The sequence below is a fragment of the Elephas maximus genome, chromosome 8, assembly GCF_024166365.1.
Source record: "Elephas maximus indicus isolate mEleMax1 chromosome 8, mEleMax1 primary haplotype, whole genome shotgun sequence".
Lineage (NCBI taxonomy): Eukaryota > Metazoa > Chordata > Mammalia > Proboscidea > Elephantidae > Elephas > Elephas maximus.
This window is the reverse complement of record NC_064826.1, coordinates 131,511,324-131,536,560: the sequence shown is the minus strand read 5'-3', so window position 1 is coordinate 131,536,560 and position 25,237 is coordinate 131,511,324. Positions and strand designations below refer to the sequence as shown.

Below are 25,237 nucleotides of genomic sequence, written 5' to 3'. Positions count from 1 at the left end.
GAGCTCAAGAATAACAACGATTGTAAGGATGGCGCAGGACCGGGCAGTGTTTCATTCTGTTGTGCATAGGGTCGCTATGAGTTGTAACCGACTCAACAGCACCTAACAACAACATAAACAATATGTGTACTAACTGTTTAGTGAGAAACTAGTTTGTTCTGTAACCGTTCATCTAAAGTACAATTAAAAAAAAAAAAAGGTGCTGATTTTGTGAAATGCTTTTTCTGCATCAATTGAGATGACCATATGGTTCTTTCCCTTTGTTCTATTAATATAATGTGTTGACTGATATTGTAATGTTGAACCAACCTTGCATTCCTGGTATAAATCCCAGTTGATCGTGATGTCGCATTCTTTTAATATGCTGTTGGATAGTGTTTGCTAGTGTTTTGCTAAGAATTTTGGCATCTATATTCATAAGGGATATTGGCCTGTAGTTTTCTTTCCTTGTGGTGTCTTTGTCTGGCTTTGGCACCAGGGTAATGCTGGCTTCATAGAAAGAGTTAGAAAGTATTCTTTCTTGCTCTACTTTTTGGAAGAGTTGAACAGAATTGGTATCAGTTCTTTTCTAAATAATCAGTAGAATTCCCCAATGAAGCCATCTGGTCCCAGGTTTTTCTATGTTGGAAGATTTTTTTTTAAATTACTGTTCAATATGTTCATTTATGGGTCTGTTGAGGTTTTCTACTTCCTTGTGAGTCAGTTTGGGTAGGTTATGTGCTTCTAGGAATTTGTCCATTTCATCAACGTTATCAATTTTGTTGGAGTACAGTTTTTGATAGTATTCTTTTATAGACCTTTTTACTTCATTTGGGTTAGGCGTAATGTCTCCACTTTCATTTCTTATTTTGGTTATTTGCATCTTCTCTCTTTGTTTCTTTGTCAGCCTAGTTAACAGTTTGTCAATTTTATTGGTGTTTCCAAAGATCCACCTTCTGGATTTGTTGATTCTCTTTATTGTTTTTGTGTTCTTTATTTCATTTATTTCTACTCTGGTCTTCATTATTTCTTTTTTTCTAGAAGTTTTAGGTTTAGTTTTCTTTTTCTAGACCCTCAAGTTGGAGAGTTAAACTATTTATTTGAGAGCTTTCTTCTTTCTTTAATGTGATTTTTTTTTTATTGCTAGAAATGTCTCTCTGAAGACTGCCTTTGGTGTACTTCTTAAGTTTTGGTATGATGTGTTCTTGCTTTTGTTTATCCCCAGGTATTTGTTTTTATTTTACTCTTGATTTCTTCCTTGACCAAATGGTTGTTTAGTAGTGCATCATTTAACTTCCATGAATTTGTGTGTTTTCCATTTTTGCTTCTGCTGTTGATTTCTAATAGTATTCCTTTGTGGTAAAAGAACAACTTTGTGCAATTTCAATTTTTTTTAGTTTGTTGAGACTTGTTTTCTGGCCTAGCATGTGGTCTATTCTGGACAATGATCCATGTGCACAGGAGAAAAATGTGTATTATTCTGATGATGGGTAGAGTGTCCTATATGTGTTCATTAGGTATAATTTGTTTAAGATGTTGCTTAAGTCCTCTATGTCCTTACTGATATTTTTAGATGTTCTGTCCAGAATTGAAAGTGGTATTGAAGTCTCCAGCTATTATTGTGAAGTTGTCTACTTCTTTCATGTCATTCAGTATTTGTTTCATATATTTTGGAGCACTGATTTCAGGTGCATACATATTTATAATTATTGTATCTTCTTGATGGATCGACCCTTTTATTATTATGTAATCTCTTCATCACTTCTAACAGATTTTTATTTAAAATTTATTTTGTCTGATGACTACCCCTGCTCTTTTTTGGTTACTAGTTGCATGAAATATTCCTTTTTCATCCTTTCACTTTCAGTCTATTTGTATCCTTTGGTCTAAGGTGTGTCTCTCTCTCAGAGACAGCATAATGATGGATCATGTTTTTCTTACCCATTTTGTCACTCTCTGCCTTTTGAATTAAGAGTTTAAACTATTTACATTTAAGGTAATTACTGAAAATGAAGGATTTACTTCATTCATTTTGCTAATTGTTTTTTTGTGCGTCTTGTACCATGAAACCTGTGAGAGCTAGAATGTGATGGGCCTGCCTTGTTTAACTGGGTCTCACAAGTGTTCTGCCTTTGACAGGATGTAGTCTTACCACTTTTCTATCTCTCTTTATTAGTGGAAAATATTTGAATTTTCCTTTTCTGACAGGTTTCTGTGTTACATGGGTTTCAGCCTTCTCAAGTTTTACTGTGTCTTCTTTGTCTCACTACTCTCATACTTTTGTAATTTTTTGTGTTGAATCTTTTTGATTTCTTTCTTCTTCCCTTCTGTGTGTATTTTCTAAGTAGTTACCAGAAATATTACACTGAACAACTTAAAATTGCACCAATTTATTTCAGCCTAACGTCAACATTTAACATTCAAACAACAAGCAGCATACACTATTAACATACTAAAATTCTATTCCTGTTTTGCTCCTCCCTCATCTCTGTTGTTGAGTCTTCTGTTACATCATTATACATCCTATATCCAATAGAAGCCCTGGTGGCACAGTGGTAAAGAGGTCAGGCTGCTAACCAAATTTCAGCAGTTTGAATCTACCAGCTGCTCCTTGGAAACCCTAATGGGGCAGTTCTACTTTGTCCTATAGCGTCACTATGAGCCAGAGTCTACTGAATGGCAACAGGTTTTCTGTGTCCAGTGGGTTTAATTTGTATTTATTTCTTTTGCACTTGATATTGTATTTCTTGTGGAACATAACTACTACATTTACTCCCTGAAAATATCGTATGCTTTGTCCTTATATTTGTGCATGCTGTTACCTTTATTGGTGATCTCTCTCTCTCTCTTTTTCTCTCTTGTATATGCAGATTCTAGTATTTATCTAGTGTTCTTTCCTTTCCATCTGAAAAACTCACTTAAGTAATACTTGCAAAGGAGGTCTGGTAGTTACAAACTCCCACAGCTTCTGTTTATTTGAGAATGTCTTGATTTCTGCCTCATTTTTGAAGGACAATGTTGCTGGGTAAAGAATTATTTGTTGACAATTCTTTTACTTCAGTACTTTATATATGTGTTCCATTGTCTTCTGGCCTCCAGGGTTTCTACTAATTCTTAATGAAGGACTCTTGATGTGTTGTTATACTGTACTTTTGTCTTTCTCCTCTTGTAATTCTGTAGGTAATCTTTTTACTGTTTTGGTGGAGACTTTGGATGAGCATAAGTGTTTGATTTTTAGAAGCTCCCAGTTGTCTAGTTTCTCTTCTGGTCTTTGTGCATTGTTAGCATTTTCTATACTGTTTATGCCATGTGTTTTCCCTATTTTTTCTCCCATGATCTTTATTGTTTTAGATTTTATATTTAGGTCTTTAATCCATTTTGAGTTAGTTTTTGTGCATGCTGTGAGGTATGAGTCTTATTTTCATTTTTTGCAAATGGAGGTCCAGTTATGCCAGCACCATTTGTTAGAGACTGTCTTTTCCCCATTTAACAGACTTTGGACCTTTGTCAAATATCAGCTTCTCATATGTGGATGGACTTATGTCTGGATTCTCAGTTCTGTTCCATTGGTCTATGTATCTGTTGTTGTACAATACCCAGGCTATTTTTACTACTGTGGCAGTATGATAGGTTCTAAAACCAGGTAGTGTGAGGCCTCCCACCATATTCTTCTTTTTCAATAATACTTTACTTATCCAAGGCCTCTTTCCCTTCCATGTGAAGTTGGTGATTTGTTTCTCCATCTCATTAAAAAATGTCATTGGAATTTGGATCAGAATTGCATCATATCTATAGCTCTCTTTGCGTAGAATAGACATTTTTACAATGCTTAGCCTTCCTATCCATGAGCAAGGTATGTTTTTCACTTATGTAGATCTTTTTTGGTTTCTTGCAGTAGTGTCTTGTAGTTTTCTTTGTATAGGTCTTTTACATATCTGGTTAGATTTATTCCCAAGTATTTTATCTTCTTGGGGGCTATGGTAAATGGTATTGATTTGGTGATTTCCTCTTCAATGTTCTCTTTGTTGGTGTAGAGGAATCCAACGGATTTTTGTATGTTTATCTTGTATCCTGATACTCTGCTGAACTGTTCTTATAGTTTCAGTAGTTTTCTTGCAGATTCTTTTGGGTTTTCTGTGTATAAGATGATGTCATCTGCAAATAGAGATAATTTTACTTCTTCCTTGTCAATCTGGATGCCCTTTATTTCTTTGTCTAGCCTAATTGCTCTGGCTAGGACCTCCAACACAATGTTGAATTAGAGCCATGATAAAGGCATCCTTGTCTGGTTCCCGTTCTCAAGGTGAATGTTTTCAGACTCTCTTCATTTAGGATGATGTTGGCTGTTGGCTTTGTATAAATGCCCTTTATTATGTTAAGGAATTTTCCTTCTATATGTATTTTGCTGAGAGTTTTTATCATGAGTGGGTGTTGGACTTCAACAAATGGTGCTGGCAAAACTGGATTTCAGCATGCAGCAAAATGAAGCAAGATCCATGCCTCATGCCATATACCAAAACTAAAAGTGGATCAAGGGCCTAAATGTTAAATCAAAAACCATAAAATTCTTGGAAGAAAATATAGCACAAAGCAATGGGACTTAATTTTTCTCAATGATAGATTGTTGAACACGACAGCAAATGCACAAGCAGCAGGAAACAAAATAGATAACTGGGACCTCATTATTTAAAAGACTTTAGAAAGAGTAAGAACACAACCTACAGACTGGGAAAAATCTTTGGCAACAATATAACCAATCAGGGTTTGCCTTAGGTTGGGTTCTCTAGAGAGGCAAAACCAGTAAAGCAAATATATATATATATATATATATATATATATATATATATATATTTATATATATTTATATATATTTATATATATTTATATATATTTATATATATTTATATTAAGGAAATGGCTCATGTGGTTGTAGAGGCTGGACCATCCCAAGTCTGTGAGTCAGGTTGGATGACGCTTCTCCTGATTCGTGTAGCTGCAGGGGTTGGTGAACCAAAGATTGGCAAGTCAGACATCAGGGTCTGGTTCACAGGCTTCAAAGACTGATGAATCCCAAGATTGGCAGGTGAGACGGTAGGGAGGCTGCTAGCTCAAGTCCCAAGAACTGGAGGTCAGACAAAAGGAGTCATCTGCAGGATCCAGTGTGAGCAAAAGCCTGTGAGCCTTGCCAGAAAGTCTACCTATATTGAATTCAGGCCAAACTCCAATGGAAGCTCCCTTTCAACTGATTGGCTACTCACAGCAGATCCCATCATAGAGGTGATCACAAACTACATCATAACTGCCAAACCACTGGTAATCATGGCCCAGCCAAGTTGACATACAACCTTAACCATCACAGGGTCTGATGTCTAAAACATATATAAAAATATATATATATATAAAAAGCTTCCACAATTTAACAACAAAAAGACAAGTAACCCAAGTGAAACTTGGGCAAAGCACATGAACAGACACTTCACCAAAGAGAATATTCAAATTACCAACAAACACATGAAAACACGCTCAGTGTCATTAACTGTCAGAGAAATGCAAATCAAAACCACAATGAGATAACATTTCACTCCAACTAGTATGACTAAAAAAAAAAAGAGATTAAAAAAAAAAGAAAAGGAAAATAACAAATATTAGCAAGGATGTGGGGGAAATTGGAAGCCTTATCCATTGCTAGTGGGAATGCAAAATGGTATAGCTGTTGTGGAGAACAGTCTGATGTGTCTTCAAAAAACTAAAAAATAGAACTACCATGTTGTTAGTTTTGTCAAGTCAATTCTGACTCACAGCAACCCTATGTACAACAGAAAGAAGCACTACCAGGTCCTGCAACATCCTCACAGTTGTTGCTATGTTTGAGCCCATTGTTACTGCCGCTACATCAATCCATCTCTTTGAGGGTCTTCCTCTTTTTCGATGACCCTCTGTCAAGCATGATGTACCTTTCCAGGGTCTGGTCTTTCCTGATAACGTGTTCAAAGTGAGTAAAAGTCTTGTCCTTGCTTCTAAGGAGCATTCTGGTTGTACTTGTTACAAGATAGATTTTTTTTGTTCTTCTGGAAGTCCTTAGTATATTCATTATTCTTCATCAACACTGTAATTCAAAGGTGTCAATTTTTCTTTGGTCTTCCTTATTCATTGTCTAGCTTTTGCATGCATATGAGGTGATTGAAAATACCATGGCTGGGGTCAGCAGCACCTTTAGTCCTTAAAGTGACTTTTTTTTTTTTGAGCTCTTTAAAGGGGTCTTTTGCAGCAGATTTTCCCAATGCAATTGATTTCTTGATTGCTGCTTCCGTGGGTGTTGATTGTAGATCCAAGTAAAATGAAACCCTTGACAACTTCAATCTTTTCTCCATTTATCATGATTTTGCTTATTGGTCTGGTTGTGAGGATTTTTGTTTTCTTTATATTGATGTGTATGTAATCCATACTGAAGGCTGTAATCTTTGATTTTCATCAGTAAGTGCTGCAAATCCTCTTTGCTTTCAGCAAACAAGGTTGTGTCGTCTGCATATCAGAGGTTATTAATGAACCTCACTCACTCTGTCTCTCACTCACTCTGTCACTCAGCCACTCTCACTTAGTCAGTCAGTCAGTCAGTCACTCACTCACTCACTCGCTACCATATGACCCAGAAATTCCACTTTTAGGGATCTGATAGAAATACATGCACAGATATTTGCACACCTGTGTTCATTGCAGTACTATTCACAATAGCAAAAAGATGGAAAAAACCTAAGTTCCTATTAATGGATGAATGGATAAACAAAATGTGGTATATACACACAGTGGGATAATTCTCAACCAGAAAGAGAAATGAGGTCCTAAAACATCTTACAATGTGATCGAAACTAGAGGTCATTATGTTGAGTAGTTTCTGGGGTCTTATAAAACTATTCACCATGCTTGGAGATAGAACATAAACTTTAAAAAGCATATTATGCCAATTAACAGGATTGTACCAAATGCCATGATTGTAAGCCCTCAAACCAAGAGAACTACTCCTGTGAAGTGATTGGATATGTCTAATTGGAGTCAACTTCTGTGTTGTTGTGAGGTGCTGTTGAGTCAGCTCTAACTTATAGTGACCCCATGTACAGCAGAACAGAATGCTGCGGGTCCTACGCCCTCCTCACAGTCTTTTCTGTTTGAGCCCATTGTTACTGTGTCAGCCCATCTTGTTGAGAGTTTAAGGCTTTTGGAGCCCTGGTGGTGCAGTGGTTAAGAGCTAGGCTGCTAACTTAATGGTAAGCAGTTCGAATCTACCAGTTGCTGTTTGGAAACCCCATGGGGCAGTTCTAACCTGTCTTACAGGGTCATTACGAATCAGAATCTACTCAACAGCAACGGGTTTGGGTTTTTTTTTTTTTTTTTTTGAAAAGCTTATGAGCTGCCATCTAAGACACAACTATTGGCTTCTATTTATCTGCAACAAAAGAGAAAGCAGGAAATCCAAGAATCAGAGAAGGAACCAGACTATAGGTATTAATTGTCTCCATGACCTCTTCTATCTTGAGACTAGAAGAACTAGATGGAGCCCAGCTACTATTACTGAACATTTTGATCAGTGACACAATAGATAGATCCTGATAGAAAGGCAGAAAAATGTGGAAGAAAACTTCAAATTCTTAAACAATCCAAACTTACTGGGTCTATTGAGGCTTGAGGAGTCCCTGAGACTGTGGCCCTGAGTTAATCCTCAAACCCTGAATTGAAGCTATCCCCTGAAGTTACCCTTAAACTAAGTTTAGTTCAACAAGTAAAGATTGTCACCCTTGAATACTGGGTTCTTTTTTTTTAAAAAGTATCTGTATAGCACCAAATGGCCAACAGCTATTTTGAAGCATAGGTGAAAATGTTGGGGGGCAGGAAGATTAAGTAAATGGACATGAAACAACTATAACAGAATTGAGAATGTTGACATGATGTGAAGAATGTAACCAATGTCACTAATCATTATATCTAGAAACCATTGAATGGGAGTGGGTTTTGCTTTGTATATTTTCACCAAAAACAAAATAAAATTTTCATTATAAATAGAAAAAATATTTAAGTTCTGTGCAATCTATAATCCTTGGAAACATTTTTTTTTCATTTTCCTTCATGCAGAGAGAATTGCACTCCTCCAATTTGCACATTGTTCATTAAATCATGAAACAAGCAAATATTATATTATTGTTTTGAGTTAATTCAAAATTTTATTTATGTATATATATTTTTAACAATTGTAACTAGCCTACTTTGAGCCACTTGTATATAGAAACAGAATAACCTCCCTGCATACATATAAAATGACTGCCCAGAATAAATCTTATTTTTTAATCTCTTTGTGTTTCGGTTATTTTTAACACATGTATCAGGACTTCATTTCTCTTTCTGGCGGTAACATTACATTGTATATATGTACAACATTTTGTTTATCCAATCATCTGTGAATGGGTGTTTAGGTTGTTTCTGCGTTTTGGCTATTGCGAATGGTGGTGTAATGACCACTGATGTAAATGTGTCTGTTTATGTTGCTGTTTTCAAATCTCTTGGGTATATACCTAGGGGTGGAATTGCTGGGTTATATGGTAATTCTTTGAACAACTTTCCACAGTAGCTGTATTACTTTACATTGTCATCAGCAATGGATAAAAACCCGTAACCTGTTGCTGTTGAGTCGATTCCGACTCATAGTGATCCTATAGGTCAGAGTAGAACTACCCCATAGGGTTCCCAAGGAGCTCCTGGTGGATTTGAACTTCTGACCTTATGGTTAGCAGCTATAGCACTTAACCACTATACCACCAGGGTTTCCAGCAATGGATAAGGGTTCCAATTTGTCCACATCCTCCCCAACATTTATTGTTTTCTGTTTTTTTTTTCAATCTCAGCCATCCTAGTGGGAATGAAGTGGTATCTCATTATGGTTTTGATCTGAATCTCTCTCAGGGTTGCCTGGATAGTGCAAATGGTTAAGCACTCGACTACTAGCTGAAAGAAAGGCAGTTCAAACCCAGTCAGAGTTGCCTTAGAAGACAGGCCTGGTGATTTGTTTCTGAAATTTCATGGCCTTGGAAACCCTATGCAGCAGTTCTACTCTGTACACCTGGGGAGTTCATGAGTTGGAACTGACTTGACAGCAACTAACAACAATAACAACAAACAGTGGCTAATGGTGTTGAGCATCTTTTTATGTGTTTGTTGGCCATTTGTATATCTTCTTTGGTGAAATGTCTACTCAAATCCTTTGCCTATCTTTTGACTGCATTGTTTGTCTTTTTGTTATTAAGTTGTAGGGATTCCTTATATGTTCTGGATATTTGACCAGATACGTGGTTCTCTAAAATTTTCTCTCAGTCTGTAAGTTGTCTTATAATTTTCATTGTACGAATCTTTCACATTCCTGGTTAAAATTATTTCTAGGTATTTTATTCTTTTAGATGCTATTGTAAGTGGAATTGTTATTCTTAATTTCCCTTTCAGATTACTCGTTGGTATATAGAAACCTGACTGATTTTTGTGGGTTGGCCTTCTACCCTGCAAATTTGCTGAATTCCACTATTAACTCTAGAAGTTTTCCTGTGGATTCATAGTGACCTTATGTACAACAGAATGGGACACTGCATGGTTCTGTGCCATCCTCAGAATCATTGTTATGCTTGAGCCCATTGTTGCAGCCACTATGTCAATCCATCTCGTTGAGGGTTGTCTTAGTCATCTAGTGCTGCTGTAACAAAAATACCACAAATGGATGGCTTCAACAAAGAGAAATTTATTTTCTCACAGTCTAGTAGGCTAGAAATCCAAATTCAGAGCTTCATCTCCAGGGGAAGGCTTTCTCTCTCTGTTGGCTTTGGAGAAAGTTCCGTCTCATCAATCTTCCCCTGGACTAGGAGCTTCTCCATACAGGAGCTCCAGTTCCAAAGGATGCGCTCTGCTCCCGGTGCTTCTTTCTTGGTGGTATGAGGTCCCCCACTCTCTGCTTGCTCCCCTTCCCTTTTATCACTTATAAAATAAAAGGTGGTGCAGGCCACACGCCAGGGAAACTCCCTTTACACTGGATCAGGGTTGTGACCTTAGTAAGGGTGTTACAATCCCACCCTAATCCTCTTTAACATAAAATTACAATCACAAAATGGAGGACAACCACACAATACTGGGAATCATGGCCCAGCCAAATTGATACACACATTTTTGGGGGAACATAACTCAATCCATGATAAGGGTCTTCCTCTTTTTCACTGACTCTCTACCAAGCATGATGTCCTTCTCCAGGAACTGATCCCTCCTGATAACATGTCCAAAGTATGTGAGACCTAGTCTCACCAACCTTGCTTCTAAGGAGCATTCTGGTTGAACTTCTTCCAAGACAGATTTGTTCATTCTTTTGGCAGTCCATGGTATATGTAATATTCTTCACCAACGCTGTAATTCAAAGGTGTCAATTCTTCTTTGGTCTTCCTTATTCATCCTCCAGCTTTCCCATGCATATGAGGTGATTGAAAATACCATGGCTTGGGTCAGGTGCACCTTAGTCTTCAAGGTGACATCTTTGCTTTTCAACACTTTAAAGAGGTCTTTTGCAGCAGATTTTCCCAATGCAATGTGTCTTTTGATTTCTTGACTGATGCTTCCATGGGTGTTGATTGTGGATCCAAGTGAAATGAAATCCTTGACAACATGGTGTTGCTTATTGGTCCAGTTGTGAGGATTTTTGTTTTCTTTATGTTGAGGTGTAATCCATACTGAAGGCTGTGGTCTTTGATCTTCATCAGTAAGTGCTCCAAGTCCTCTTCATTTTCAGCATGCAGGGTTGTGTCATCTACATATCATGCAGGCTGTAAATGAGTCTTCCTCCAATCCTAATGCCCTGTTCTTCTTCATATAATCCAGTTTCTCGGATTATTTGCTCAACATACAGATTGAATAGGTATGTGAGAGGACACAACCCTAAAGTACACCTTTCCTGACTTTGAACCATGCAGTATTCCCTTGTTCTGTTCAAATAACTGCCTCTTGATCTACGCACAGTTTTCTCATGAGCACAATTAAGTGTTCTGGAACACCCATTCTTCCCAATGTTATCCATAATTTGTTATAATCCGTATAGTCAAATACATTTGCATAGTCAATAAAACATGGGTAAACATCTTTCTGGTATTCTCTGCTTTCAGCCACAATCCATCTGACATCAGCAATGATATCCCTGGTTCCACATCCTCTTCTGAATCTGGCTTGAATTTCTGGCAGTCCCCTGTCAATATACTGCTATAGCTGCTTTTGAATCATCTTCCACAAAATTTTGCTTGTGTGTGATATTAATGATATTGTTTGATAACTTCTGCATTCAGTTGGATCACCTTTCCTGGAATAGGCATAAATATGGACCCTTCCACTCAGTTGGCCAGGTAGCTGCCTTCCAAATTTCTTGGCATAGACAAGTGAGCACTTCCAGCGCTGCATCTGTTTGTTGAGACATCTCAACTGGTATTCCATCAAATCCTGGACACTTGTTTTTCACCAAGGCCTTCAAGTAGCTTGGACTTCTTCATTCAGTACCATAGGTTCCTGATCATTGAATGTCAACCAATTCTTTTTGGTAGAGTGATTCTGTGTCTTCTCCCCATCTTTTGATGCTTCCTGTGTCGTTTAATATATTCCCTGTAGAATCTTCCAGTATTGGAGTTCTTTCAGCTTGGCAAATTCTGAGCTTGTACTTTCCTTTTGGTTTCCTATTTTTAGTTCTTTGCACATGTCATTATAATACTTACTTTGTCTTCTCCAGGTGCTCTTTGAAATTTTCTGTTTGGCTCTTTTACTTTAGCTACTCTGTGTTCGAGAGCAAGTTTCAGAGTCTCTTTTGACATCTGTTTTGGTCTTTTCTTTTTTTCCTGTATTTTTAATGACATTTTGCTTTCTTCATGTATGATGTCCTTGATGTCATTTCACAACCATGTCTAGTCTTCAGTCATTAGTGTCCAATGTGTCAAATCTATTCTTGAGATGGTCTCTATATTCAGGTGGAATATGCTCAAGGTCATACTTTGGCTGTCATGGACTTGTAATTTTCTTTGGTTTCAGCTTGAACTTCCATGTGAACAATTGATGGTCTGTTCCACAGTCAGCCCCTGGCCTGATTGATGATACTGAGCTTTTCCATCATCTCTCTCCACAGATGTGGTCGATTTGATTCCTGTGTATTCCATTTAGTGAGGTCTACATGTATAGTTGCCATTTATGTAATTGAAAAAAGGTATTTGCAATGAAGAAGTCAATGGTCTTGGAAAATTCTATAATGCAATCTCTGGCATCGTTTCTATCACCAAGGCCATATTTTCCAACTACCGATCCTTCCAACTTTCACATTCCAATCACCGTTAATTATCAAAGCATCCTGATTGCATGCGTGATCAATGTAAGACTGCAGAAGGTGGTAAAAATCTTCATTTTTTTCATCTTTTGTGTTAGTGGTTGGTGTGTAAATTTGAATAATAGTCGTATTAACTGGTATTCCTTGTAGGCATATGGATTTTATCCTATCACTGACAGCGTTGCACTTCAGGATAGATCCAAAATGTTATTTTTGACAATGAATGCAATGCCTTTCCTCTTCAAGTTGTCATTCCTGGCATAGTAGACCATATGATTGTCCAATTAAAAATGGCCAATACCAGTCCATTTCAGCTCACTAATGCCTAGGATATCAATGTTTATGGGTTCCATTTCGTTTTTGATGATTTCCAATTTTCCTAGATTCATACTTCATTCCACATTCCAATTATTAATGGATGTTTGCAGCTGTTTCTTCTCATCTTGAGTCATGCCACATCAGCAAATGAAGGTCCTGAAAGCTTGACTCCATCCTTGTCATTAAGGTCGACTCTGCTTTGAGGAGGCAGCCCTTCCCCTGTTGTATTTTGAGTGCCTTCCAAGCTGAAGAACTCGTCTTCCAACACTATATCTGACAATGTTCCCCTGCTATTCGTAAGGTTTTCACTAGCTAATTCTTTTCAGAAGTAGACCACCAGGTCTTTTTTCCTAGTCTGTCTTAGTCTGAAGGCTCAGCTGAAACCTATTCGGCTTGGGTGACCCACTAGTATTTGAATACCGGTGGCGTACCTTCCAGCATCACAGCAACATGAAGCCCTGACGATATGATAAACTGACAGAGGCGCGGGGGCCTTTCTTGGGTATGACCTAATAATCACAACAAAGAAAACCCTACTTCTAAATAGGATCACAGGTATAGGGGCTAGAATTCCAATACATATGGGAGGGGGGCACAATTCAATTTGTAACAGTAATTGATGGAAGCTGTTGCAATAGGCACACTGAGAAATCTCAGTGGCTTACTAAACAAAGGTGTATTTGTGTTTACATCACAGTCTGACGTGGGTGGCATTTCCTGTGTGGCTCCTCCTAAGGGAGACTTCTGGGCCCAGGCTGCTGGATCTAGCAATTCCAGGGGATAGGAGGGCAAGAGTGCAAACAAGGCACACTGGCTTCTGACTGCCTTGGCCTGGGAGTGACATTTACTCCCTTCAGAGAGTGCTGGGCGGTTGCCTGCTGCTCTCTCTGCTAAAGGTCTCAGGAGAGCTTGATCTTGGACACCTGCTTCTGTAGGCTGACCTGGCTGCTGTGTTGCTCCCTAGAGGGAGTGGGAGAGGGAAGGATTGTGGCCCTGCACTCAGGCCAGTATCTCTCCGTATCTCACTTTTTGAAGGGAGAACATTCTGTAGGGTGGTGTATTGGTTGTGTACCATCAGCCAGCTTAGGCCATTCCTTACTAATGAGAAATCAGACCTGTTTCTTCCTCCTTCTTTGTCCTTCTGTTGCAAGGCAGCGAGTGACAAGCACATCCAGTGGCTCCTGGGGGCAGATGGTGAGGTCTGGGTCTGGATCATGGGAGAGGGTCCTGGTGACAAGCCCTACGAGGAGATCTCCGAGGAGCTGATCACGGAGCGGGTACGGCTGCAGGCACAGAGGGAGGCCGAGGAGCTCTGGTGAGAGGCATAGAGTGGTGGTGGGTGTGCTGGGTGGGTACTGAGCCTGGAGCCTTGGGGTGAGGCCCTGCTAAGGACAGAAGCTTGTGGGCAGGAGGGAGGAGGTGCCAGGCAGCTGGCTGGCTATTTTGAGCTCTGATCAAACATCATAGCTTGGCTTCAGGTAGACCTCATTGGTTCAAATTCTGGCTCCACCGATTTGTAGTTAGCTGACCTGGGGCCTCAGTTTTTACATCTGTGGTGTGGGCATAGCCCTCTCACAGGAATATGTTTTGGATTCATTGAGACTACAATGACAAGTTTTTCCCTCCCTGGGCTGTCCAGTGTGTTTATGATATGTTACAGTATTTTGGATTCACTTTTGGTATCTATCTGCTCCTCTTTATGTCACCCACATTGTGCAGACAAGATGGACAGCTGAGCCCTACAGTGAGGTTTGGAGTCAGACTCCTTTCATTAACTAGTTTTAAAATTTTTTCACCAAACTTGAAAATCCATATGCAGCTGACTCCAACATTTTCTCCTCAATTTTAATGAGTGTTTTAATTGTGAAACATATAAACAATACTGTAAACTATAAAAGGATAAATTAACAACTTAACACCCCCCACCTAAGATAGCCTCATTTGAGCATTTAGGTGGCACATGCTTTGTAAGCTACTTTATTCACACCTTAACATATTAATATAGATCCACAGCATTATTTAGGATTACTGTATAGTGCTCCATTATATGAGAAATCTAATTTATTGGTACTATTGATGGACATTTGGGTTGTTTACTATTCTTTACGTTATAAAAATCCTCTGATGAACATCTTCTACATACACCTTTGTAAACTTGAGTGAGAAATTATTCCCCGAGTCTTGTTTTCCTGGCTTCCAGAATGACTCTGCTGATTTATATTCTCATACATGACATTTTCGTCTGTCTCCCCACACCTTTGCCAACACTGAGTTTTATGGACCTTAGTTATTTGCCATCCCGATAGACCAGAAAAAAAGTTGCTCATTGTTTTTATTTGAAGCTCTGTTTTTACGTGGTGTTTCAGTTGTTCACATGAGCTCATACCTGCCGGTGCTCTCTTGGAAGGAGACAGAAGGAGGCTGAGATCACTAAGAAGTTCCGGGATGCACTGGCCAATGAGAAAGCCCGGATCCTGGCCGAGAAATGGAAAGTGGAGATGGAGGACCATAAGGCTGCCAAAGTACTGGAGGAACAGATACATGAGGAGTTCAAGGTGGGCCAGTGGACGTGGCACTATGTGCAGCCACCTTCTCTAGCCCCCAAGGCCTCTGAGGCTGATGTCGTCATGGTGCTGGTCAACACAGGGTGCTTCTTGAGAGGTCTTTTCATAACAGAACTCTGGCATGTCTGAGCAAGAAGGAATGTGACACACCATTTAGGCCAATCCACTTCGTGTACAGATGAGGAAGCTGAGGGTCAGACAGGGAAAGAGACTTGTCAAGGCCACATGTAGCAGTGGCTGGGGATAGAGCCAGGATTAGAACTCAGGCCTTCTGCATCTCAAACCAACAGTCCTGAAATAAGGCTTGGAAATAGAGCTGGTTTTTGTCAGTCAGGCCTGGGATCCAGTTTCAACTCTGCTGCTTGCTGTTGTGTGATCTTGGGAAGCTTGCTGAACTTCTCCAAGCCTTAGCTTTCTTGTTTATAATATTAGATTATAACAATACCCCATTCGTGGTTTTTCTGAGGACTCTAGGAGGTGATATATGCACATTTTCTGGCCCAAGGTAGGGAATCGTTAGCTTGATACGGTAAAGGAGCTTGACTATCCTCTCATAAGACGCTTAGGTTATCTAAAAAAAAAATTCTGGTCTCCTGTGTGAATTTTTTTTCTTTTTGCTATAGAAGTGATACACAGTTTTCTTTTTATTGGTAGAAAACACAGAAAATACAAATAAGCAAAAAGATGAAAAATAAGAATCATGACTAACCCCAATAATGTATTATTTTGTGAATTGATGGTCATGGCATTTGCCCTTCTTTAAATTGTGTGAAAATTTTTTTTTCATTATGATTAGATAGTGAGGACATTGGCATTTTAAAATCATGTATGTTGCAAAGTCCACCTCTCAACAAATCTCTAGCCACACACTCTGAGCCTCCCAGTCAGATATTTACTTCTCTCTTAACTAGGAACAGATATCTGAGGAAAGGCTCCAGTATGAACGATAGACACCCAATTAAACAAACAGAGGAAAACAGAGGAACCAGACCTCAGTCAGAGTATGGGGAAGGAAAAAGCTCTAAAATTCTCAGATAGATGAGCTACTGTATTCAGGAAACAAGGACAGGATGCAATGAAGAGAAACAAACAACCAAAGAACAGGAAAGAGCATTTGGAAATTACAAATGTAATAGCTGGAATAAAAAATTTAGTGGAAGGTTTGGAAGATAAAGTCAGTGAGATCAATCAGAAAGTAGGACAAAAAAGACAAGAGATGGGAAATAGGAGAGATACAATAAGGCACTTAGAGGATCAACATAGGAGGCTCAGCATTTGATGAATAGGAGTTTTAGAAAGAGAAATGAGAGGGGAAGAACTTGTCAAAGAAATCTCAAGCAAAGAAGCATTGGAATGGAAAGATATGACCCTCCAGATTGAAAGCACCTGAGGGCTCAGCACAAGGAATGAAATCAGCCAAGGCTCACCATTAAGGAAAGTCTTGAACATCAGTAATAAAGAGAAGACACTAGAAGCTTCCAGAGAAAAAAAAAAAATAATGCCCCAAACAGAAAAATGAGGGTAAGAGTGGCAGTACTGGATGCTGGAAGATAAAGAAATAAAGTCTTCCACATTCTGCAGGATAAGGATTTGCAGGTTTTATGATCAGCTTAACTAGCAGTTACATGTGACACTTTCAGACAAGACTCAGAAAATGTCTGTCTATGTGTCCTTCCCTAAGAACTGTTGAAAGATGTGTTTCTGCTAAATAAAGGCGTAACCAAAAAAGATGACATGGGGACAAAGGACCAGGGATTCCACCTCAGAAACCCTTAGAGTGAGTCCTGAGATCTGGATAGCAACCAGTGCAAACTGGAGAAGAAGGGGATACAGCCCTGGGGAGGTGGGAGTGTCCTTTGGAAAAAAATAACTGCTGTATTACCTGTTATAATAAAAAGCATTTGCTTATTTACAGAGAAAGGTTTATTATAGATCAAATGGGGTTTTGAGAAAATTCAATGTTCAACTCCAAGGTAAAACAACCATTAATTCAGGGAAGAAAAAAACAAAGTGAAAGGAAAAGCAGTCATGCTACCATATGTTACTGAATCTAAGATGCCACTAATTGTTAAGTGCATCATTATTTTTTTATTACCAAGAAAGAAAAAAAAAATGCTGCCAATTTAAAAGACAAGTCATGGGTTGTAAGACACACCTATATTCCAGAGATGTTAAAAATGTGCTTCTTAGAATTGCTGAAAATAGCTCCCTATTTGGCTTTGCAGTGAACTTTATTTACACTGGTTATTGATTTAACCTCAAATTGTGATGTAAGTTTATTGTGAAAACTTAGAAGTATGAATATGTACGTGTGTGGGAAATATGAGTGCTAAACACTTGTGTACCAAAAAAAGAAAGGCAGTAATGTCTAGAATTGCTTCATCAAGAATTAGCAGTATTATTCAGGACATGGGTGTAATTACCTGAAGGAACAGCTAAAGTGGTTAAAAGAGGTGGCCTCTGCATAGTGGCCTGAGATGGGGTTGGTGGGGTGAAGTTCTTTTAGAGAACTGCTGTTTTTCATTATAAGCCTTTAGTACTGTTCGATTCTTTTCACATATGCATGTTACCTTGAAGTAAACAATGGTAGAGGAAAACACACACACACACACATACACACACACACACACACACAGAGGATGCTTTTGGACTTTGAAAATGGGCCAAAAATAGAGACATTTTAGGTTCCCAAACATGCCCTCTCCCTGAAATATCTCATGGTGACATTGGTTAATTGGGTGCTTAATTGGCTTTGAGGAATTACAGGCACACACACACACATACACACACACTCTAGAAGCATGGCTAAGGAGTCTGCTCATTTTTGCAGAAAGCCTTAGAGTTTACACATTCCACATATTTCAGCCCATTTGATCCTTATCACAGCCTTGTCAGTCATGTGTAATTCCTGCCATCTCACATGTAGAGGCTGAGACACGCCGACCACCATTGACCCACCCCACCATGTGGCGACTCAGTCATTACTTGGCTGCAGAATCCCAGAGGCACTTCTTCCTCATGGAGTGTCAGGGTCACCTTCTGTCATTTTGTCCCTTGATGGTTTAGAGGAAAGAGGAAGAGGAAAGGAAGCGAGGAGAAGAGCAGATCCGCCTCCAGGAGGAATGCAGGGCGAAGGAGCTCTACTGGACTCTGAAGCAGGCCCAGATGCAGAGCCATGCCAGCGAGAAGGAGGAGCGCGAGTGGGAAGAGCAGTGTGAGTAGAGCTGGCTGTTCCTACCCACCCTCCACCCACCGGTGTGTTAGCTCAGTTATCAGTTCAGTTGTTCACTAATTGCCTTTACCAAAGGCTAACCATGTGATTGGTTCTCTCAAGGGCCCATGGGTAAGGACTTTACCCTCAAAGAACTTATGCTGTAGCTGGGAAAATTTCTTAATATTAAGAAATAAAACTTGACATTTCTCAAGTAACGAATAATTTCCTGGCTCTGTGCTAAGCTCTGGGGACCCAGAGATGAGGGATCATGGCCCTTATCTTGGAGAAAATAGCTGACATGGGAGGAAATAGACACACAAGCTTCGAGAGAATGTACCACTTGTAGTTGGAGTACAACATGGCTGTCCTGGTGGTGTTTGAGATGACGAGTGTTATAAGACTTGATGAGGAAAAAGGAGTTACATGAGGCAAAGAGGCTGAGAAGGGTATTCTAGCCAGAGGACCAGCATGTGCAAAGGTGTGGTGACAAAGGGATGTGGCACGCTTAGGAAGATGGAGACGTGTAGGGTGGTTAACTCTTGGAGGGTGTCAGAGTGGTGAGAAGTTAAGTGGGAAAGGCAGGTGAAACTTGGTTTGATGGTGGGAAACTTCCAAAGGCGAGTGACGTGATTAGGCCTAGGTTTTGGCCCGAGAGAGAGGAGGACTCTGTTGCAATGGCACAGTTTAGAGATGTTTGTGACTAGGGCTACAGCAGGGGCTGGAGAGTAGGGATGTGAGGTGCCTTCCTCTGGCAGGTCCTCTGTTCCCCAGCACTTCTTAACCATGTGCCAGATTCTTCAAACAGATTTCAAAAAACTAAGACATAATTCACATACCATAAGATTCACCCATTTAAATTTGTGCAACCATCACCGCTAATTCCAGAACATCTTATTTTCTAGTGGTTGAAAATATACATAGAACATACACGAATTAAACAATTTCTACGTGTACAGTTCAGTGACATTAATTACATTCTTCAAATTGTGTAATCAATCTCACCCTCCTTTTCTGAATTGTTCCTTCCCCATTAACATAAATTTACTCCCCCTTTCAAGCTTCCAAGCTAACCTTTCGAGTTCCTGTTGTCAGTTTGATCCCATATAGATAGTTCTTTAAAAGAGCACAACGTTCAAGGCAGACATTCTTTACTAATTAAGCCAAGCTACTGTTTGATTCAAAGAAGACTTCAGGGAATATATTTGGTTTAAGGTTAAGCGACTATCTCAGGATAATAATTTCATGGGCTCGTCCAGCCTCAATGGCTCTAGAAAGCCTAAATTCCATGAGAACTTGAAATTCAGTTCTTCATTTTTACTCTTTTTGGTAGGGATTCTTCTATAGAATCTTTAATGAAAATATTCAGTAATGATAGGCACCATACAGCTCTTCTGGTCTCATGGCAAAGAAGGCAGTTGTTCATAGAGGCAATTAAGCACACATTCAAGTTCCTCCTCCTGTTCATGACTGTCCATCTTTCTCTGTTGCTCCAGGTGGATAGAGATCAATTGTTGTGCTTTGGATGTCTGCTTGCAAGCTTTTAAGACCCCAGGCACTATCAAATGAACTAGGAGGTAGAACAGAAGTGCTGAACATGATATTAGACGAATTAACTGGGATGTCCCATGAAACCATGACCCTAAATTTCCAAACCAAAAAACCAAATCCCACATGGTGCTGGGTTGTATATATATAATCAGTCTCAGCAGCTACTCTTCTTTTGTTGTTGCAAAAATATTTGCCAATTCAACTTTAGTGACATCAGTTACACCAACTGACTGTAACCATTACCCTTAATCATACCAATTTTCTATCACCATAAACAGAAACTAGTGCTGCATAAGCAATAACTCCCCTTTCTCCTCCAACCTCCAACCCCTGGTAACCACTAATAAACTTTGGTCTCTATATATTTACCTGTTTTTATACAAGTGAGGTCATGTAATATATGTCCTTTTGTGATTACTTGTTTCACTCAGCATAATGTCTTCAAGCTCCATCCATGTTGTAGCATGGATCAAGACTTCATTTCTCTTTCTGACTGAGAGTATTCTAATGTATGTACGTACCACATTTTGTTTATCCATTCATTTGTTGTTGGGCATTTAGGTTGTTTCCACCTTTTAACTACTGTGAATACTGCTGCAATGAACACTGGAATACATGTGTCTGTGTTGCTGCTTTCAAGTCTCTTGGGTATATTACTAGGAGTGGAATTGCTGGTTCATATGATAGTTCTCTTTTTAGTTTTTTGAGGAACCACCACACTATTTTCTACATCTGTACCATTTTGCATTCCCACATGAAATGTATAAGGGTTCCAATTCCACATTCTCGTCAACATTTGTTCTTTTCTTTTTTTTTACCATAGCACTCCTAAACCTCCCCCCCCCCCAAAAAAAAAAACCCACTGCAATCCTAGTGGGAGTTAAATGGTATCTCATTGTGGTTTTGACTTGCATCCTTCTGATGGATAGATATCTTTTCAAGTGTTTTTTGGTCATTTGAATATCCTCTTTGGTGAAATGTCTATTCAAGTATTATGCCCATTTTTTAATTGGGTAATTTTTCTTTTTTGTTGTTTAGTTGTTGAAGTTTTATATTTTGATTATTAGATTCTTATTTGGATATATGGTTTCTGAAGACTTTCTCTCAGTTGGTAGGTTGTCTTTTCACTTTTTTTGTAAAGTCTTTTGATGAACAAAAGTATTTAATTCTTTTTTTATTGTACTTTGTGAAAATTTACAAATCAAGTCAGTCTCTCATACAAAACCTCATATATACCCCGCTATTTTTTTTTTTATATATACTCCTAGTTGCTATAGCCCTAATGAGACAGCACACTCCTTCTCTCCACCCTGTGTTCCTGTGTCCATTCAGCCAGCTTCTGTTCCCGTAAGCCTTCACATCTCCCCTCCAGACAGGAGCTGCTCACAAAGTCTCCTGTGTCTACTTGATCCAAGAGACCGCTCCTCACCAGTATCGTTTTCCGTCATATAGTCCAGTCCAATCCCTGTCTGAAGAGTTGGCTTTGGGAATAGTTCCCGTCTTGGGCTAACACAAGTTCTTGGGACATGACCTCTAGGGTCCTTCTAGTCTCAGTCAGACCATTAAGCCTAGTCTTTTTACTAAAATTTGGGGTCTGCATCCCACTGCTCCCCTTCTCCTTCAGGGATTCTCCGTTATGCTCCCTGTCATGGCAGTCATTGGTTGTAGCCAGGTATTATCTAGTTCTTCTGGTCTCAGGCTGATGTAGTCTCTGGTTTATGTGGCCCATTCTGACTCATGGGCTCATACTTACCTTGTGTCTTTGGAGTTCTTCATTCTCCGTTGCTCCCTGTGGGTTGAGACCAATTGTTGCATCTTAGATGGCCGCTTGCTAGCATCCCAGACACCACTCCCCAAAATGGGATGCAGAATGTTTTCTTAATAGTTTTTATTATGCCAATTGACCTAGATGTCCCTGAAACCATGGTCACCAAACCCCTGCCCCTGCTACGCTGGCCTTCGAAGCATTCGGTTTATTTAGGAAACTTCTTTGCTTTTTGTATAGCCCAGTTGTGCTGACCTCTCCTGTATTGTATGTTGTCTTTCCCTTTGCCTAAATTAGTTCTTGTCTACTAGTTAATTAGTGATTTCCCCTTCCCTCCTTCCCTCCCCCCTCTTGGAACAATCAAAGAATATTTTCTTCTCTGTTTAAATTATTTCTTGAGTTCTTATAATAGTGGTCTCTTACAATATTTGTCCTTTTGTAGCTGACTAATTTCACTCAGCATAATGCCTTCCAGATTCCTCCATGTTATGAAATGTTTCACAGATTCGTCATTGTTCTTTATTGATGCATAGTATTCCATTGTGTGAATATACCATAATTTATTTATCCACTCACCTTGGTTGCTTCCATCTTTTTGCTATTGTAAACAGTGCTGCCATGAATATGGGTGTGCATATATCTGTTTGTGTGGCTCTTACTCCTCTAGGATATATTGCAAGGAGTGGGATGGCTGGATCACATAGTAGTTCTATTTCTAGCTTTTTAAGGAAGCGCCAAATTGATTTCCAGGGTGGTTGTACCATTTTACGTTCCTACCAGCAGTGTATAAGTGTTCCAGTGTCTCCACAACCTCTCCGACGTTTACTACTCTGTGTTTTTTGGATTAATGCCAGCCTTGTTGGAGTGAGATGGAATCTCATTGTAGTTTTGATTTGCTTTTCTCTAATAGTTAATGATCATGAGCATTTCCTCATGTGTCTGTTAGCTACCTGAATGTCTTCTTTAGTGAAGTGTCTGTTCACATCCTTTGCCCATTTTTTAATTGGGTTATTTGTCTTTTTGTTGTTTAGTTTTTGCAGTAACATGTAGATTTTAGAGATCAGCTGCTGACCAGAGATGTCATAGCTAAAAACTTTTTCCCAGTCTGTAGGTAATCTGTTTACTCTTTTGGTGAAGTCTTTGGATGAGCATAGGTGTTTGACTTTTAGGAGCTACCAGTTATCTAATTTCTCTTTTGCTGTTTGTGCAGTTCTAGTAATGTTTTGCATACTGCTTTTACCACATTTTAGGGCTCCTGGAGTTGTTCCTATTTTTTCTTCCATGATCTTTATCATTTTAGGCTTTGTATTTAGGTCTTTGATCCATTTTGAGTTGGTTTTTGTGCATGATGTATGGGTCTTGATTCATTTTTTTACAGGTAGATATCCAGTTATGCCAGCACCATTGTTAAAAAGACTGTCTTTTCCCCATTTTCCACATTTTGGGTTTTTGTCAAATATCAGTTGCTCATATGTGGGTGGATTTATGTCTAGATTCTCAATTCTGTTCCATTGGTCTATGTATCTGTTGTTGTACCAGTACCAGGCTGTTTTGACTATTGTGGTGGCATAATTAGTTCTAAAATCAGGTACTATGAGGCCTCCCACTTTGTTCTTTTTTTTAAAGTAATGCTTTACTTAACCAGGGCCTCTTCCCCTTCCGTATAAAGCTGGTGATTTGTTTCTCCATCTCATTAAAAAATGTCACTGGTATTTGAATCAAGATTGCATTGTATCTATAGATTGCTTTGGGCAGAATAGACATTTTTACAATATTGAGTCTTCCTATCCATGAGCAAGGTATGTTTTTCCACTTAGATAGGTCGGTTTTGGTTTCCTGCAGTAGTGTCTTGTAGTTTTCTTTGTATAGGTCTTTTACATTTCTGGCTATATTTATTCCTAAGTACTTTATCTTCTTAGGTACTATTGTAAATGGTATTGATTTGGTGATTTCCTCTTCGATGTTCTTTTTGTTGATGTAGAAGAATCCAACTGATTTATGTATGTTTATCTTCTATCCTGAAACTCTGCTGAACTCTTCTATTAGTTTCAGTAGTTTTCTTAAGGATTCTTTAGTTTTTTCTGTGTATAAGATCATGTCATCTGCAAACAGAGATACCTTTATTTCTTTGCCAGTTTCGGTGCCCTTAATTTCTTTGTCTAGCCTTATAGCTCTGGCTAGGACCTCCAGCAGAACGTTGAATAAGAGTGGTGATAAAGGGCATCCTTGCCTGGTTCTTGTTCTCAGGGGGAATGGTTTCAGTCTCTATCCATTTGGGATGATGTTGGCTCTTGGCTTTGTATAAATGCCCTTTATTTTGTTGAGGAATTTTCCTTCTATTCCTATTTTTCTGAGAATTTTTATCATGAATCGGTGCAGAACTTTGTCAAATGCCTTTTCTGCATCAGTTGATAAGATCATGTGGTTCTTGTCTTTTGTTTTAGTTGTATGAGGGATTACATTGATTGTTTTTCTAATGTTGAACCATTCCTGCATACCTGGTATGAATCCCACTTGGTCATGGTGAATTATTTTTTTGCTATGTTGTTGAATTCTATTGGCTAGAATTTTGTTGAGGATTTTTGCCTTCTAAGTTCATGAGGGATATTGGTCTGTAATTTTCTTTTTTGTGGAGTCTTTATCTGTTTTTGGTATCAGGGTTATGCTGGTTTCATAGAATGAGTTTGGGAGTATTCCATCCTTTTCTATGCTCTGAAATACCTTTAGCAGTAGTGGTGTTAACTCTTCTCTGAATGTTTGGTAGAATTCTCCAGTGAAGACATCAGGGCCAAGGCTTTTCTTTGATGGAAGTTTTTTGATTACTTTTCCAATCTCTTCTTTTGTTATGGGTTTATTTAGTGGTCCTGTCTATGTTTGTGTTAGTTTAGGTAAGCAGTGTGTTTCTAGAAATTTGTCCATTTCCTCTAGGTTTTCAAATTTGTTAATGCACAACTTTTCTTAGCAGTCTGTTATGATTCTTTTTAATTTCAGTTGGGTCTCTTGTAATATTACCCATCTCTTATCTTATTTGGGTTATTTGCTTCCTCTCCTGTTTTTCTTTTGTCAGTCTGGCCAGTGGTTTATTGATTTTGTTAATCTTTTCAAAGAATCAGCTTTTGGTCTTGTTAACTCTATCAATTGTTTTTCTGTTTTCTATTTCATTTAATTCTTCTCTAATTTTTATTATTTGCTTTCTTCTGGTGCCTGATAGTTTTTTCTGTTGCTTTCTTTCTATTTTTTCAAGTCATAGGGATAATTCTTTGATTTTGGCCCTTTCTTCTTTTTGTATGTGTGTATTTATTGATACAAATTGGTCTCTGAGCACTGCTTTAGCTGTGTCCCAAAGATTCTGTTAGGAAGTGTTTTCGTTGCATTGGGTTCTATGAATTTCTTTATTCTGGCCTTAATTTGTTCTGTAATACAATTGTTTTTGAGCAAAGCATTGTTCAATTGCTATGTGTTTGATTTCTTTTCCCTTA

General features: G+C 38.8%; 1 protein-coding gene across 2 annotated transcripts in view; it reads left to right on the top strand.

Moving 5' to 3' along the window:
- The window catches only part of SH2D4B (SH2 domain containing 4B), a 171,530-nt gene that overhangs the window by 70,537 nt on the left and 75,756 nt on the right, over window positions 1-25,237 (top strand). For both annotated transcript variants that reach the window (XM_049893814.1, XM_049893815.1), the window contains exons 3-5: window positions 13,823-13,982; window positions 15,075-15,222; window positions 18,298-18,445. In XM_049893814.1, coding sequence (XP_049749771.1) covers window positions 13,823-13,982; window positions 15,075-15,222; window positions 18,298-18,445 — 456 coding nt within the window. The remainder of the gene's footprint in view (window positions 1-13,822; window positions 13,983-15,074; window positions 15,223-18,297; window positions 18,446-25,237) is intronic.